This window comes from Hippocampus zosterae, chromosome 7, assembly GCF_025434085.1.
Source record: "Hippocampus zosterae strain Florida chromosome 7, ASM2543408v3, whole genome shotgun sequence".
NCBI lineage: Eukaryota > Metazoa > Chordata > Actinopteri > Syngnathiformes > Syngnathidae > Hippocampus > Hippocampus zosterae.
The window spans coordinates 18,797,782-18,814,948 of record NC_067457.1 but is presented as its reverse complement, the minus strand read 5'-3'; the positions used below and the strand labels follow the sequence as shown (position 1 = coordinate 18,814,948).

At 43.5% G+C, this 17,167-nt stretch overlaps 1 protein-coding gene across 6 annotated transcripts in view; it reads left to right on the top strand.

The window, feature by feature from the left end:
* csmd3b (CUB and Sushi multiple domains 3b) overlaps positions 1 to 17,167 on the top strand; it is a 180,967-nt gene that overhangs the window by 36,749 nt on the left and 127,051 nt on the right. For all 6 annotated transcript variants that reach the window (XM_052070278.1, XM_052070281.1, XM_052070279.1 and 3 more), the window contains exon 2: positions 3,206 to 3,428. In XM_052070278.1, coding sequence (XP_051926238.1) covers positions 3,206 to 3,428 — 223 coding nt within the window. The remainder of the gene's footprint in view (positions 1 to 3,205; positions 3,429 to 17,167) is intronic.

The following is a 17,167-nucleotide window of genomic DNA, read 5'->3' as shown; positions in this document are numbered from 1 at the left end:
ATTTGCCAGCCGCCATTACCGACAAGGCCGGCATGCTGATAAAAGCACACATATTATGGCTTATTGTTATTCAAATCATGAGTGCATATGAGATTTTGGTGCCTGGTGCCCATTAGCCCTAATTGGTAATTGAACTCAATTAGGATATCTTTTCAATACACAATGTGCAATTAGACAGACTAGCTGTATAATATGCTAATGAAGGCTGATGCCTAATATTACCAGTCATACAGAATGCCTGATTTGTGTTTTAGTTTAGCTATTGAGTAAATTATTGTCTCAACGCGTTTGTTACTTTGCTTTCGCATTTCACCTCCAACATTTCGGAACCATAGGTGTCAAACTCAGGGCCTGCAGGGCCGCTGTCCTGCAAGTCTCCCTGCTGCAACAATGAACAGGTTCAATGTCAGGCTTCCGCAGAGCTTGCTTGATCATTTGAATCAGCGCCCCTCCAGGACCCGAGTTTGACACCTATGAATTTTCCGTCCAATTGTGAGTATATTCTTTTCAATGTTGAACTTCCACGAAATCATTTTTTTTTTTTGCTACAACATACCCGCCGTGTATTTGCTGGTGAAATTTCTTTCTTTCTCCGACACAGCTGCAGTCCTGATTCTCAATTTCAACTTCCCTGGATCTATCTACTTTGTGCCACTATACCCTTCCATGTGCTGTTTTTTTTTTTTTTTTTTTTTTTTTTTTTACACCTTGCCCCTCATTTTTATTCACATCCACATCTCGGCCGCTGTTGACTGACAGTCCTAGAAATTGATTTTCAGCCTGGTGTGTTCCCTCTCTCTCTTATTTCCCTCATTTAGCCTCCACCACTCCAGGGTATAGTCTAGACCACGGGTTTGTTTGGACCGATCTAATTCTTGGTTTGACGGTTGCTTTGTGTGTCCCAAGGGGGGACATTTCAAACAGGTTCAGTCCCACGTTGGCGCTCCTTTTTTTCTCCTGCTTTGGCTTTTGACACTCTCTTTTGCTTTTGTTCAATCTAAAAAAAAGAAGAAAAAGGTGAGCTTTCAATAAAGACTGCACCCATGCAGGGGCGTTGCCAGATTTTATTTTATTTTTTTTTGTAAATACTGTAGTAAGGGTGGCACAGCACTTCACTGAAGGTTGGCCATGTGCAATGGACAAGCCATTCTTTATCATACCATCCGTAGTCGGGGTTTCATGAAATAAAATGCACACATATGAGCGGGAATCCTACACTCAAGATGTTATTATTTTTAAAAACAAAGTGTCTTTCTCCAAATCGGGGCTCTTCAACTTTGTATACTTTGTCGCTATCTGAGCTTTTCCAGATGGCTTTGGTACTGTGGATAAATCATTAAATCCCCTCCATTCAGCAGCAAGAGCAAGATTTCAGTCTTAAAGTGGCTTTTCATCATTTTTTTCCCCCCCTTCTTCGTCTTTGCTGAGTGGGCATGCTCTTTTCCGGCAAAGCCTTACCATCCCTCATTAGCTCTGTTGCATACATTTGCACCTGCCTACCCAATTTCTTCCACAAGTCTCTGACAGTTTGCCAATTAGTGTCTTTGTGTAAATCCTCCAGGCAAAACTAGTTTGGACACACTCTGCAGTTATCTGTTAGACCAAGGTCGACTACGTCAGATTTAACTTGATGGGGGAGGTGTACTTATTTTAGCTTGTTTGGCGAACAGTCTTCAGTCTTTACCTTCTACTCAAAAGCTGTGCTGATACAATGCCACCATCTACTGGGATCTGTTTGTCATTACACTTTCGAATTTTCCAGCTTGGCTGGACTCGCTGCCACGCATATTTGTCTCAATTTATTTGTGTGTATGCGTGGCTATATGTATGTATATATGTATTACATTCCTTGGGGTCGGTTCATGTTTGTATTTCATTTGAGTGTTAGAAAACAAGGTCGATTGAGGTTAGCGATGGCGGAATGAAGAAACGACGCGATGAGTGATGGGGTCAAATGGTCGAGGACGCCCCGGAATGATTAGACGGTTGGTGCGGTTATTTGTAGCTGTGCTTGTATGCCTTTTATTTTGGTTTGTCCTGTTTGTGTGTGTGTGTGTGTGTGTGTGTGTTGAGGAGAGCTGTCAGTTTCGGTCTGGCAGTCAGCATAATTAGAAATCTCTTTTACCCATGGGGACTCTTTATTTTCTCTCTCTCTCTCTCTCTCTCTCTCTCTCTTTGCCGCGACCCACCTCTCTTCTCACTGACTGATGACTTTTACATTTTTTTTTCTCCACCTTCTACAATGGTGACTATTGTCTGTGAGCGGTGAATGGGGGGGAAAAAATCCTTATCTCTGTTTTCCTTCCAGTCCGTCTGTTTGCTATTCACCCTCTGATGCGATTTAATGACTCCACATCAGCTCATACCAAGACATCCCCTAATTTATTAAGTTCTGATGAAGCCCTGATGGACTTGTCAGTGAGTCTCCCCAAGCGTTGCGAGTAGAAAAGGACGGTTAAAAAAAAAGACAAGTAAATTCTGATCCTTTCCACTTTTCGATGTTATTAGGGCCAGAGCACAAGGTGGCACAAAGACCCTCCCGGAATCCATGTTTGTTTTTCTTCAGATGAAAATTCACTCAAAACTCACTCAAATGAAAAAAAATAGTAAGCCCTGATGCCAGAATAACTAATTTCAATTTCAACATTCAGTGGTTTGGACATGGGTCTATCTTAACAACGTCTCTAGAACTCATGCACAAAATTTTGTGTGTCCCAATGATCCTAGAAAATTTGTCATTTAGGGTAAATGAATTCAAATGCTCAATCTTTGAGCACGTCCAACTAAAATACACCCAAATAAGGTCCAATCGAAAGCATTTATTTGATCACTGTGACAATTAAATACAGTGAACATCTCTCAGAAAAAAAACATGTACGGTCTTCAAAAAGAGCGTCTGAGTGAATTGATATAAGCCTCACTTTAAACGTCTGCCAGTTTCAAGTACAAAACTGGCAGACGACTCCAAAGTTCACTCAGCGGCTCTGCCTCTGTTGAAATCCTTTGAAAGTTCGAAACGTGTATGTTTAAAGGCGATCAGTTATTATTTGTGTTATTTTTAAAGTGAGCGTTCAAAAAAAAAAATGGCATGCCAGAATTGGTTCTTGCACTTTTGTCAGAATGCAAACTCGCATTCATGTTTCCATTCTGAGCATTTTCAATTTCGTGGCAGAAACTAAAAGAGTTCTTTGGGTCTCCCCTGCAGGTTTTATCTACACTTGCGGCGGTACACTGAAGGGCCGAAACGGCAGCATCGAATCGCCGGGGTTCCCCTACGGCTACCCCAACGGGGCCAACTGCACCTGGGTCATCGTTGGGGAGGAAGGCAGCCGAATCCAGCTCATCTTCCTGTCCTTCGCCATCGAAGAGGAATATGACTTTTTGTCCTTGTACGACGGACACCCGCACCCGGCCAACTTCAGGACCAGGTAGGCCAACCCATCATTCCTGCTTGAAATTTTTGGTCTCCGCATAGAGATTACAATTCTATATACAGTGAAGAAAATGGACCTAATTCAAAAAACTCTAAACTGTTGTTGCTACTGTGATGTCATCAACAAATATCTCAAAACATTGCCTAATTCGACCCCGTCTGGCAAAAGAATGCGGATGCCAGCATTGTGACCCGGGAAATGCACAGATTTGTGTTCAAAACAGAGTTCATTGGCAGGTTACGCCAACGTCAAAAACTACAAATGTAGACGAGATGTTAATCGAGGACTTTTTATTTTTTTTGGGTTGGTAAAAAGTTGGTTCGCCCAAGTTATGCTAACACCTTTGCGTTCCCGCCTCGGGGAAATACATCTGGAGCTACATTGTCAACACGAGTCAGCCCGAATGAGCAGTCTACTGGGTTCACGCAAAGGTCCGACTTGTTTAATGAGATTAGGCAAGATGTGGTTCCGAGATGAGGGGGAAGCGATTTAGGTCATCAAGAGATGCAAATGAGTCCTCCTGATAGTTGCTGGAAAGCAGTCCTCTCACCATGGGACGCTTTGGCTCGCATCCGTTAGAAGCCTGATGCAATCGGCATTCTCAAACCAAAATGCTTTCATTGTTCAAATACCGTGTGAAGCCGCCAAAAAAAACCCGGCAAACGTGGGATTTGGTTTTGTAACGCCCAGGGAGGAGATAAAGCAAAAGTAAGAGACGTCCTGGGTTGACTCGCGTTTCCCTGCTTAACCGAGCGAGCGACTGCATGCGACACGAACGCTATTCTTCCACATTGCCATCGCAAACCGTGTCAACAATGTAAAGTCAGTATGTGCGTCTTTTACTGCGCAAATGATTTCTTCTGGGCCTTGTTGATCACTTAATGGAGTGTTTAATGTGAGCTTTGAAAGGAAAAAAAAATAATAATTGCGCTTTGCCGCATAAAGGAAATCCATCGAAAGCTATTTGATTTCTACACTGAAATGCACCGCTTTTTAAACAAAAAAGCACAATGACGAATCGGTGCAAAAGTACTCATGGGGCTCACTGTGTAATATACAGATGAGCGCCAATGTCATATAATCCTCTTGTATCTTATATGCATGCATACATGGTTTAGTAGTTTAACTAAATGTGGAAGAAACCTATTTACATGAACAGACGGGTTACCTGTACAGTCCACGGTGTACTCGAGCTCTGCTTCGAAAGGCACAAGCTAACCTATGACCCCAATGAGGGCACGGTTTTATTGTTTAGTATCGTGAGAGGTTGGCCAAGTACCGATACCAGGTACGGGTATCGGCCCGATACTTTTCGCACAGCACCAGCGGCTGTCAGCAGGTCAACTTTTGGTTGTTATAAGGTATCGAGTACTCGTGGAGGCATATTTATGAAACAAGTCGAACCTTTGTCGGTTCATGTTTCATAGAGACACTCCAAGCTTTCCTAATCAGCGCTCCATCTATTGATGAGTTAAGTACTTCAATCCTCACAATTTGTTCTAATGACAAGTTTTTCATCATTAATTAAAGGGCACCTGGCTTGTGCCGCATGTTCCATCGAGCAGTTCCAAGTTGGCCCACTGACAGCCGCTGGTGTTGTGCGAAAAGTCTGCTTGGCCAGCAGCATTCAGCCACTTTGGATGGCAAACACTGATTCAAGGACGAGACAATTCAGCCTCGTTATGTTTGTTTATGTGCTGATTTTTATTTTTTTTTTGTACAAGTTTGAAAAGTGACGGCAAGTTAGCCTTGCATGTATTCATGCGACTCTGGGAAAAGTTCTTCTTACAGTACGAGCCCCTCATGGGACTGACAGACGGGATGACGCTTCCTCTCAGCTTTCATGCTAATTCAATCTGACACATTTGCATACGGTTTCCTACATTTGTTTGTTTTTTTTTGTTTTTTTTTACCTCCTCCTGCCTTGACTTGTACTGTGCAACGGATGTCTTTCTGGTTGTTTTTCGATTTGAGTGGTGACCTGTCATTTAACTGCATACTAAATAACTATGGTAGGGGTCTGTAAGAAAATGATCATTGGGAAAACTTTTGGCCTGAAAAACACAAACAACACGGCCCCAATTCGGTGTGGCTCGAAATTAGAATGCAAGCTCAGATTTGTCTTACCCGCTGTCAAATAGAGGCAAAAAAACAAACAAAAAAACGCATTTTGGCACTCTCACTCGGTAAAACATAATGTTGTTTAGTTCACATTTGGTACGTTGGGGAAACGTAACATATTTTAATATTTCAAATGAAAAAAAAATAAATTCAAACACATTCTTCCATCCCATTTAAAGTGAACAAAAATAATTTTTCTTCAATGCTTGTTCATCCCCTACCCCCCACATTTTTTTTATATAGATTATAAGTGAAGAGTCGGTCAAGCAAAACACCTGTGAGCATGTCGGCTGTGTGAATGTTTCATCAGATTGTGTGTGAGCGTGTGTGCGTGCGTGCTGGCCATATTTATTTTTGCGCGAGAACAAATTTAATACACTAGCGTACTCTCGGGGTTCAATGCAAACCGTGCGTTGTGTTTAGGCGTCTGATTGGCTTCGATCTGCCGCTCTCTCGGGCTGAAATCTTTGGAAATGTGTTTATAGCGTCTGGTACCTCGAGCGTTGTACACATGTGGCGAGCGTACTGCTAAGTCAATTTTGCTTTTCAGCAAGGCATGGCTTGCAACCAACCTGCCGCGATCGACCCGTTACCGCACACGCGAACATACGCACACACTTAGACACGCACGCCGTAATGAGTAACGCCCATAACGGCCGCTTAGATGAACAAGGCACGGGGACACACTTTCGAAGCGTGCTAAACTATCGTAGCCCACGTGCACCGTTTAAAAAGGCTTCTTTCGGATTCCTATTCTTTGCCGTTATTTTATTTTTTCTATACAACAGCCCCCCGACTGACATCCTGCTAATAGAAACATGTGTCGCAGGCTATAACACAAATCCTCGTTGACGACATGTTTAAATGTCATATTTATTCGACACATTTTTACAGCATTGGAAAACATTAATAATGTTTGTCATGTTTGTCCTCTTATAGAAACCATATTAAAACAAAAAAAAGTATATTTCCCTCACCCATCTTTTTCCATTATCAAACATTTTTGAAAAAGGTCCCCCAAGACCGACTAGGGGGCGCTAAATATCAGCATGTGGCTCTTGAGCCACGGGTTGCCAACCCCCGGCATAAAGGCTTGGTTTGCCAACATCACATACATGACAAAACCCAGAAAACTGGTGAACCATGACGGTCATTTCCTCAGGGAATTCATTTTTCACTTTTTCTGGGCAGCACACTGTATAGTCGTTAGCACATTAAATATATTGTTTTAAATTTATCTATTTTGGTTTGTATTATGGAAATGAGCTGGGGTGGATTTAGTAATCCTAAAATTTAGGATAATTTAGGACCTAAATTATATAGTAAATAGTATATCCTAAATATCCCCCCCCCCTTTCTTTTGGTCATATTGCTGCTCAGTATATTATTTTTCTCTAAATTGAACTGTTTTTGCAGTGGTGGAAAAAAAAGTGGCCACATCCTCGATTTGTACACCCCGAGTTTACAGTCTTTAAGGCGTCTTGAAGTTGTTTGCTGATTATGTGTGAAAAGTCCGTTGCTTTGCAAAAAAATTCGTTGACTTGACTCGGCACCGCAGCAAATGTCTACTTTTAAATAATTCACCCTGAGAGTTTACCGCGGGAAGCATTTTGTCGTCGTTTTAACTGTGTCACTCGGTTTTAAAAGTGCACTTCTGTTTGTCGTGAGGTCATGATTGCCGCTGTGAGCCACTCTGTAAAATCAATATGATGTTATGCTATCCGCCGAGCTATGAGGAGTACAATTGAGGTCAGTTGAGGGGAAAAAAAAAATCCCCCAAAACAAAGGAACTTAGAAGCCCTGAGAAAAAAAAAACCAATCAATTCAAGGCTATATATGCTGGAGTGTGGGGCATCCATCTTTGGATGGGTCAGCGAGGTAAATGACAAGGTTACTTGGGGGGGGGGGTAAAGATGAGATTGTTGTTGAGAGGAGAGGGCGAAGATGTCTCTGCACTCACCTACTAAGTTAAGATGTCGCGATGTGTGTCTTTATTTGCGTTGCGCTGGCTGTACTTCCATTTTGCATCTCCCAAAAAAAAAAAAAAAAAAAAGAGAGAGAGAGCAATAGGAGTTATTGCATTTGGGGTGAGGAAGGTGAGCAGAGTTTAGGCTGCTTGTCTCACGTGATTTACCACCAGCCTTTTCACTCATTGGACTCCGAATGGGAATATAATGTTTGTGGTTTGTTTTGATTTCACTCGTCTGTATTGTTTGGCGCTTCCGATGCCACAGTCTAATGAGATCCATTACGAGTGCAGACGGCTCCACCTTTACGAACATCGTAATGCTCACTTTGTCTTTATTATCGCATGAAACGTGGAGGTTTTTTGTCCTATTCTTCTCTTCGGCGTGGCAGCAAGGAGCTTTGACTCCGGCTCGGCTTGCCCATTTACTATCTTGTTCTTTGAGTGCGAGACCCTTTTCACACTGCACTCGCTCAGTGTGACAGGGTTGCGCTTCGCTGCTTATTTGAAGCTTGCTCACAATCAAAACACGTTTCAAGGGCCCTGCCTGAAATCTAACAGGAAGTCGGCCTTTTTTTTTTTTTTTGCTTCGTAGCTGCCATTGTCAAGGTTTGTACTTCGACAAACTCCTACTCGGCAATCTGCATAAATGAGCCCGAATTGAAAGCAGGAATCTTGAACAGATGGGTGGCACTAAATTGCCGAGATGTTTTCTTTGCCCGTGCCATGTCAAATTTTGCTCAGCATTATGCAACTTAAAAAATAAAAGGGGGGGGAGGGGTTCTCATTAGACTGCACGAAAAGCTGCCTTCAAACAACACAACGTATTTGTATTACAAGCGGCTGTGCGTGTGTGTGTGTTACGGTCCTGACCCGCTTTGTCGTATGTGTATCTTCTACAATGCCCCTTTACACTCAATAAGGCACTCTCTTATTTTCCTCTGCAGGAGGACACACAGGGGCCGCTCACATAGACACAATACAGTACAAAAGGGAAAAAAAAACACATTCGTCAGGATAAACACGGGGAACTTCGGCGTACAAGTACAAAGATCATGAAAACACTTTTGATGATGGCACAATATATTTGTCGGGGGGGGACGGGGGACTGCATGGGGTGTGGATGTAGCTGTCCACGAATGTGTGGAGTTCCAATGGAGGTGTGTTTACCCCTGAGGTTGTCATAATTCTTCTCTTGCCGCATCCGTTCTGTGCTTCAGAGGTGTGCGTGTGTGTGTGTGAGGTCGTGCAACTCTTTTGTGTTTGTGTATGTGAACTTTAAGATCCACATAACGTTGCCCATAGGGATCATGGATGTAAGGCAAGAGATAAGAGGCTGCTTTATTTAATTTTTCTTTCTTTATTTATTTATTTTGCGGCGCTCATTTGACCGACATTGTTCCTTTGTCGAGGAGTGCGAAACCCACAAATCAGTGGTAGCGTTTGGTGACTTTGATAATAAAATCAAAATAATAATTTTGGTTGTATAGTGTCCTTGAGTGGGCGACCCGGTAGTCCAGTGGTTAGCACGTCGGCTTCACAGTGCAGAGGTACCGGGTTCGATTCCAGCTCCGGCCTCCCTGTGTGGAGTTTGCATGTTCTCCCCGGGCCTGCGTGGGTTTTCTCCGGGTGCTCCGGTTTCCTCCCACATTCCAAAAACATGCGTGGCAGGCTGATTGAACACTCTAAATTGTCCCTAGGTGTGAGTGTGAGTGCGAATGGTTGTTCGTTTCTGTGTGCCCTGCGATTGGCTGGCAACCGATTCAGGGTGTCCCCCGCCTACTGCCCGAAGACAGCTGGGATAGGCTCCAGCACCCCCCGCGACCCTAGTGAGGATCAAGCGGCTCGGAAGATGAATGAATGAATGAGTGTCCTTGAGTGTTATGAAAGGCGCTTGTAAATCTGATGTATTAATATTATAATAATGTACTTTTTTTTTTTAAACTGTCTCTATTAGGTTGACCAACCACTCCGAGCCAATCAGACAAGATATGCAATAGTTTGATGAGAAATACTAAATATAAATCAATAATGGGAGGGGGGGCATTAAAAATAGAATAGTGCAACTTTATTGACGGGTTATAGCACATTTCATACACAAGACTTCAGGTTAAAAAAAAAATCATTCAAAGGTGAACTCAGGACATTTGTCTCGGTCAGCATTATGGTTGATATGTTGGAACTGGCGCACACACAGGAAGATGCAGCTGGCTATATTTAAAGAGGGGCGGAGAAAAAAAAAAGCTAAAAGCTTTCAAGGGACGTTTGGAAGCTGCTAAGAGACATTTAGAAAATTACTTTTGACACGAAATGTTTTCTTTGAGCGTGAAGCTTGCCGTCACAGGTTTCTTGATACATTGTGCGCGTGGAGCTTATCACTTGGTGTCCATTATCTTCTCGCATCCTGTGCATAGTCCGTCTCTGTCGGAACCTGTAATGGACTCCTTCATCTCTCTTCTCAAATATGACTTCAGCGATCGGGTCTGTTTCAACTCATATTGTCAACGTCATTTGTTCACTGCCGATAACCGTCCACCCGTTCCTTTCAACCGCAGATTACAATTGTAATCTCAAAAGAAAGCTGTGCAAAATTCAATGAAAGAGTCCAAATTCATCTACCGTTGTGTCGTCGGTTTTGATGTTTATTAAAAACGGATTCTCGGCTGGCATTGTCTTTTGGTTTTCCTACTTTGCCACAATCAATCTTTTACTTGTGACATAACTTGACAAAAATGACAAATCTATTGTTTGGAGCGTAAAACAAGTCTTCATGCAAACTCAGCGATTAACCTCTTGATAATTATTGAGGTTGTATTATGAATTATGAGGAATTAGTTTTGAAATGGGTTTCGTTATCTCCAGAGGTTTTATACATACCGTGCACGTTATATGCGTTGCAATTAAATGATTAGAAAATAAAATGGAGCAGTGGATATTGGAGTGGGGGGGGGGGCAAGAGGGGGGTTGTGCCAACTTTGTTGGCATGTTGAAAATGAATCTATAAAAATGTAAATGACGTAAAATAAATTTAATGATATTCACACAATGGTTTTTGTGCTCCTTGTATTTTTCTGACCAGCGTGTGAGCTACAGCGAAGCGTTAGGATTGTAAAAAAAAAACAACAACAACAAAAAGGCTTGCATTCGGAATGATTTTTCTCTAATAACGGCGCATAACGTTCCTCACAACTGAATCGTGTATGGCGGCTTTTAAGAGCAGTGCTCACGGTACCTTCCGAAGGACAAAGATAAGTCTTCAATCTTCTGCTTTTCATAAATATGTATTGGCGACTTTACGTAATGGAGGGAGGAACGAGCAAACACTTGTGAAGTTCGACGTCTCTCTGACAGGAAACATCAGAGCAGCTGTGTTACAAGATCCTAGCGGCTTTTGACGATTTAAGCGGAATTGTTTTGGATTGCCGGCCACTGAGAGTCAGTGAGCCAATATGTCTCGGATGACTTTCCCAGTCTGGTAAATACACTCCCCAGTGTGTCTTTCGTGTGTGCATTTGTATGTGTGTGTGTAGCCTTCCAGTAATCCCAGCGGCTAAACTGGTAATCCCCTCAAACTGCCCATTAGCCTCTCCATACTCACAACCTCCTTGCGGGTCGTCACCCAGGTGTCAGGCGAGCGCTTTCCCTGGGGGAGGGATCAGTTTGATGAGCCACAGAGCTGGCATCGACCCTCCTCCTTACTGGAGGGATCAGAGCGGATGTTTGGCACGCCTTCCGACAATCGCAAGTGGGGATCGGATTGAGACGAACAGGCGACAAGGACCAAAACTGAGAATGGCGTTTGGTTAAAGGCCGGAGAAGATTACACGAAGATGACAATTGCTTTCAACACAACAGGGATTGGGTGGGTTAGGGGGTTCACTTAAATCAGGGGTATCAAACTCATTTTTTGTCGCGGGCCACTTCGGAGTTCCGTCTTCCCTTGGAGGGCCGATGCCCTCTCTCTCAACGTTATTTATTACCCGTGACAATTTGACATTTCAGAACAGGTTTCATCAAGGACCATGAAAGTTGACACATGATTTGCTCCCGTTGGCCACACAATATGACGTGGCGGGCCGGATCTGGCCCCCGCACCTTGACTTTGACACCTGTGACTTCAATTAACTTAAAAATGCATTCATTTAATTTTACATTAACGTCCGACAGCATAGCGGACTCAAAATGGACAACTAATCAAAACAATCCAGGACTACTTGAATGTTTGCCTGAACAACTGTGTGTTAAATTTATGAACCGCAAGGTTCTATCACTGTTGCTTTATTTTTTTAAAAGAATAGCAGGACGGTGAAAAATTGTATCATCCCACATTTTTTGGAAACAGGGAAGTCATTTTTTTTCTCTCCATTCAGCGTTCCTTTCTTGAGCCTCACGCCTACCCAGCTTCCCACTGGATGCTTAGCATTGAGCCGCGTGGGCAGGGATCGACGCGCCTGTCTCGTTATTGAAAGACCACCGTCTTGAGGCTAAAGGTTCTCCCGCATTGATGTCGTTGGAATTCTTTCCTCCGAGCGTGACTCACAAACGCGGGGTGACTCAATCCAACGGGAGGGTTGCGACATGCTCGACTGTCCACCATCTTGACTTAGGAATCTATTCAATGGTTCTGTTCCATGCTTTTGGAATTGGATTCTTAGGTTAGCTGAGGACGCACACTTTGTACTTTTTCTTGAAAAAAAATAAAATAAAAAGTAAGACGGCAACAGCAAATCGACCTCAACATTCTGTGATTGATTTGTCTTCCTGCCTGTTGTGGTTTCCCATTGCTTCTTTTTTAATCACAGCAGATGTGATAATTCAAACGGAACTGAAAATGAAATTGTTCTGTCAGTGTGACACGTCAGAAGAGGCGTCCGGCTGTATGCGCTTTGCACTTTGGCTGTTTTTTTTTTTTTTGTCATTATTTTTTTTGCCTTGATGCTGATTTGATCTTCGCGGAACTCGATAGCGGCGTGTCGTTTTTCAGAGTTTGATTCCTGCTTATTTTTGTGACCATTTTGTATATCTTAGTTTCCCCAAATAGCTCATGTGCTACTATTAGTCCAGTGAGGACAAAAAAACACCTTTTGAGGAAAGTGTATACAGACATGAGCTACACATTCTAATTATTTGAGGCGATTTCAACTCCCTTTGGCAACCAAAACTTCAGCAGCCACTCTGTCATAACTAGTGGGGTCTTGCTGTATGTTTATGCAATATTAAAGATGATGTTCGGTCATCTAGGAATGGCCTATTTCATGCAAATTTTTGTTCCTATCTGATGTGATGTGGTCACGCCACGATGTTTTATGCATTCATGGTTAAAGGGAGCTGTGCCACGTATTTGTTTTGCCCCAAATAGCCTGACTTCTTCTTGGTTGGCAGTATTTCTCCATAACAGTCCCTTTTTCTTTCTTTTCAAGTCCCAATTTGACTTGATATGAACTGCCAGATTTATCAGTCGTTGCATTCATGTTGTTTGAGATTGCATTTGTTACGTTCCATAGATATGCAATGCTGTACCATACCAATTTCTTCCGCAAGATATGAATTGCATTTCAGAATTGCTCTCAACACCGTAAACAGAAAGTGCAGTACAGGTTTCTCTGTGATTGACAGATGCTTTGGCCACAATACGTCATTATCGCAAAATCGCAGTGTTGGGACATTGTATCGTCCCCAAAGTTCCTCTGTAATTCCCTGCTTTTGTTCCATAGATGATAATGGCTGGCTTATCGTATAATCGCTCAGTGTCTCATGATATTATGGTCTTGGTAAACAGTATGATGTTGTATTAGGCAGTGCAGTACTCCATCGCATTTGTCATTCACTTATTTTTGTCACATGGAATAGATGTCATGTCTGTATTCGTGATGCCCGCTTGCAAAATTTGTCAATAACACGATTTTGCACCTTAGTTTCTTTTCTAATTGCAGTCACTTCTTTTAACCAAATGCTTCTAAGTCCAGGAAAAGCTGAGGCTCCCAAATAATGGAGTCATTATTCAGGAGAATTTTTTTTTCCCGTTAAACATCGCTATTAAAGCATCGTTAATCGCTCAGGTGTGCACACATATTTACGAGGACGGCTGCGTTTAAAGATTTTGTGTCGGTGGCCTAATGACGTTCAAACGCTGTCACGGCAGGAACGGGCGGCCAATGGAGCAGACTTTCGGATCCGGGGGGGGGGGCGTAGAACGAGAACAATGCGTGTACCTCTCTGCTCCAGTGCTTCGCTCCATTATCCTCGCAGACCCAAATACAAGAATTCAATTAAAAGAGAGTCTAGTGACCTTAACGCACAGACGCGGCGCCTTTGTCGACGTATCAATTCATCACCGTCTGTCACTTGACCATTATAGACTTTTTTTCCTCACTCGAGCATTGCCATCCTTTTGTGATTTGCCGTGCGTGCACGCGTGCGATGGTTTCATAATAACCATTGAGCTTGATTATATGCGTATTATGATGCAGCAGCGGATGCCAGACTCGTGTTTTTAAAAATTAAAACCAGATGACAGAATGTTCCCCGAATGCCTTGTCTCAAGCACGCCCGTGCCTCAATAATACAAAATAATCCCATGACAAATATTTTGGCAACCACTCAGTGCATATTTTGAATAGTAGAAAATAGCATTGACGTTGCTTTTTTTTTTAAGCAGTGACAGGGGACCTAATGTTCAAAATACAGTTTGAAAAAAAAATCAGAGTGGAGTTCTTGGATCTTTATAGTCATGCCAGGCATTCTTCATGTGTTTCAAAGGTGGGACCTTGATCATGCACACAAGATGGATGGTCAAGCTCTGATCTGGCGGCGGGATTAGTTTTGTGTTTTATGGCGAGGACCGACCACTTTTCCTCACCCCTCACCCGTAATGAAACCGTTGGCAGTCAAGCGTCCTCCATCTGTCTTGTATCCATGTTCCAAACTCCAATCTGACAAAACATTAAGGACACGGTTACTTTTGAAGGACCTTTGGAATCGGCCAACGTGACACAAAAATAGCCCACTTCAAACCAAAATTACACATCGCACATGGCTTCTATAGACTTTGGGGTGAATCTGGTTAGGATCGACACGTCTCCCAAATTCTTGATCAAGACAAACAGGCTTTGTTGTCTAAACCTCTGTATCAGGTGGACAGAATCACTGTTCAAGTATAATCAAACCTGGTTACTTCCCACCACTGCAGGCTGGATTGAACCCTCCTTGGAATCTGTTTCTGTATTGAAAAAGCACCAAGACCACGTTCACAGGTGTTCCGTTGTGCCGGAATGTAGTGCGAGCTACGGTGGCAGCGGTGCGGCCATTCATCACGCTGAACGTTGTAAAAGCGTCCGCTCGGATTTGCTCCACTTTGCGCCATGCCGCCGCCTGAAACTGGTCTTGGAAGGACATCCCATGTAAAAGTGATTCATGATGCCAAGCCCGGGGAATATATATGGCCACCTTCCTGATTAAAGCTGTCTGCCATATCCAAGGTCGATGTTTACATTTCCATGGGGCATTTTAGATTGGAATGCAGTTTGGAACTTGGATTTCGTGTTAGCTTTTAAGATATCCCACAAACCCTCACGTGTCACTATTCTTTGGGATGTGCATCCGAGTCATGTGTTGAGGTGTGTAAAAGGGCCTTCGAGTGTGTGCATTTGCATATGTGCATGGGTGGGCCTGATGTTTTGTGCCACTATGTTGTCGTCAACAAGTCAAAGCGGTAATTACTACCACGGGTGATGCACACTGAACTGCAGACAGACGCCAACACAAAGGATTACAAGAGACACGACCGCATCGGATTTTATTTGAGATTTTTTTTTTCCCCCATTGAGGATTTTGTGGGAAGGCACAACATGAAATTTGATCAGAACAGTTCAGACTTTGATGCTTTGCAATGTAATTAATGGTACGGTGGCTACCTTGACTTAGGAGTGTCACTTGGTCGACTTTTTACTTTGTGTTGCGAGCAAGTACTGAAGTGAGCTTCAGATACGACACAGCTCGAGTCAAGCGGAGGAAAAAAAAGGTTCGCGAATGCGCTTGTTTGTGAGCAAGAAGAATTGCAGTCACCGATGCACTTTCAGCCATTTATTGAACAGGACAAATTGTCCCAAAATACAAAAGGAAAGACCTGCTGTAGCCCCCCCCCCCCTTGGTTTCTCATTTGCGCTCTTCCATGAAAGCAAACTTCTTTGCGTTGAATCGAAATAATGTATTTCCAAGCCTGTCATTCTATTTGGGAAAACAACAATCCAATTTTTGGTCTATATGTGTGTGTTGTTTGACAGCGGTGTCAGCCAGCACTCTCTTCCTGACCAACATTTTGTACAATTTCTCACATAATTCTCAGGAAGTCCGCTCTTGTGACATCATCCTTAACCACTGTCAAGTTTGTGACCTCCCACGTGTGCTTGACGCATGCGTTTAATCCCTCGCCATCATATTTCTTCTTTTTTTACGCGCTCCCTCCTTTTCTCAGCACCACATCTAATCTGCGGCCAACCCCCCCCCCCCACACACACACACACCGGTCCCCTCCGGCCCATATATCTCTCTAACGACTGTACCTTTAAGTCATTGTCAGCCCTGACACCTCCCCTTTGAATGCCAGTGGAGGCGTGCAATCTGTCTCTGCCTATCTGCACAACACAGGTCTGTGTGTGTGTGTGTGTGTGTGTGTGTGTGTGTGTGTGCGTGCGAGAGACTGATCGCACCAGCATGCACATCCATTTGTGTTTGCCCCTCTTCCATGTGTGTGTGTGTGTGTGTGTCCCTTTCACTGCATGTTCTTCCCCATGACCGTCAAGTGTAATAGTAAGTGATGGGATAGCCAGAAGCCTAAACAAGCTTTAGCTCAGGGAGTGGGGGGGTCAGCAGTCACTATCTATCGAAGTGTCTAAAAGAGAGAGGAGGGCGGGGTGTGTGTCTGTGTGTGTGTGTGTGTGGGAAGACGGATGTACACATGATTTATTATTAAATAGTGCGGGACCGCTGTTTACAGATGTTGTTGAAAAATGCCCCCAGGAAAATCGAGTTTGCCCACGGAGGCATGTCGCCAAGATCCCGGAGGGGGAGGTGGGGTCAAGTGGTAAAAATGTGGCACCTGTTTGCTATCGAAGCTGAGCGCACAGCAAAAGTGCAATTGATGATGCATATGAAACGCTTTGCTGGATTAGAAAAAAAAATGCCGCATTGGTGTTTAGCTTGCATCACTACTTGTCAGTCTGAGTCACAGCGTGTTCCCCTCTCAACCTCTGGGGCTGACAGCGAGGTTAATCTGCTGTTCAACCCCCCCACCCGTCGGAGCGCTTCGCATCCTGGGTGGGAGGAATCACTCCTAAATCGCGAATCGGTAGGCTTGAACGGGGCAAAAGATTGGCCGCTGGTATTTCTGCCAATCATCTGCGGTGTTGTGGGATGTCCACCATGTCTGTGGACTGTTAGAGCATCTTTGGGGAGTGTGTCACCTGCACAGATCTAATGTTTGGCATATTCATGTCACACAGACCAGTGCAGACCCTGAAGTTTGTCCAACCGGGAGAAAAAAAAGATCAAGATGTACAGAGAAAAGAAAGCATTGATGGTATTGCATTTCTTTCGAGAATAACTAATCAATCATGTTTGTTTTGAGCTGATAATGAGGAGGGATCCG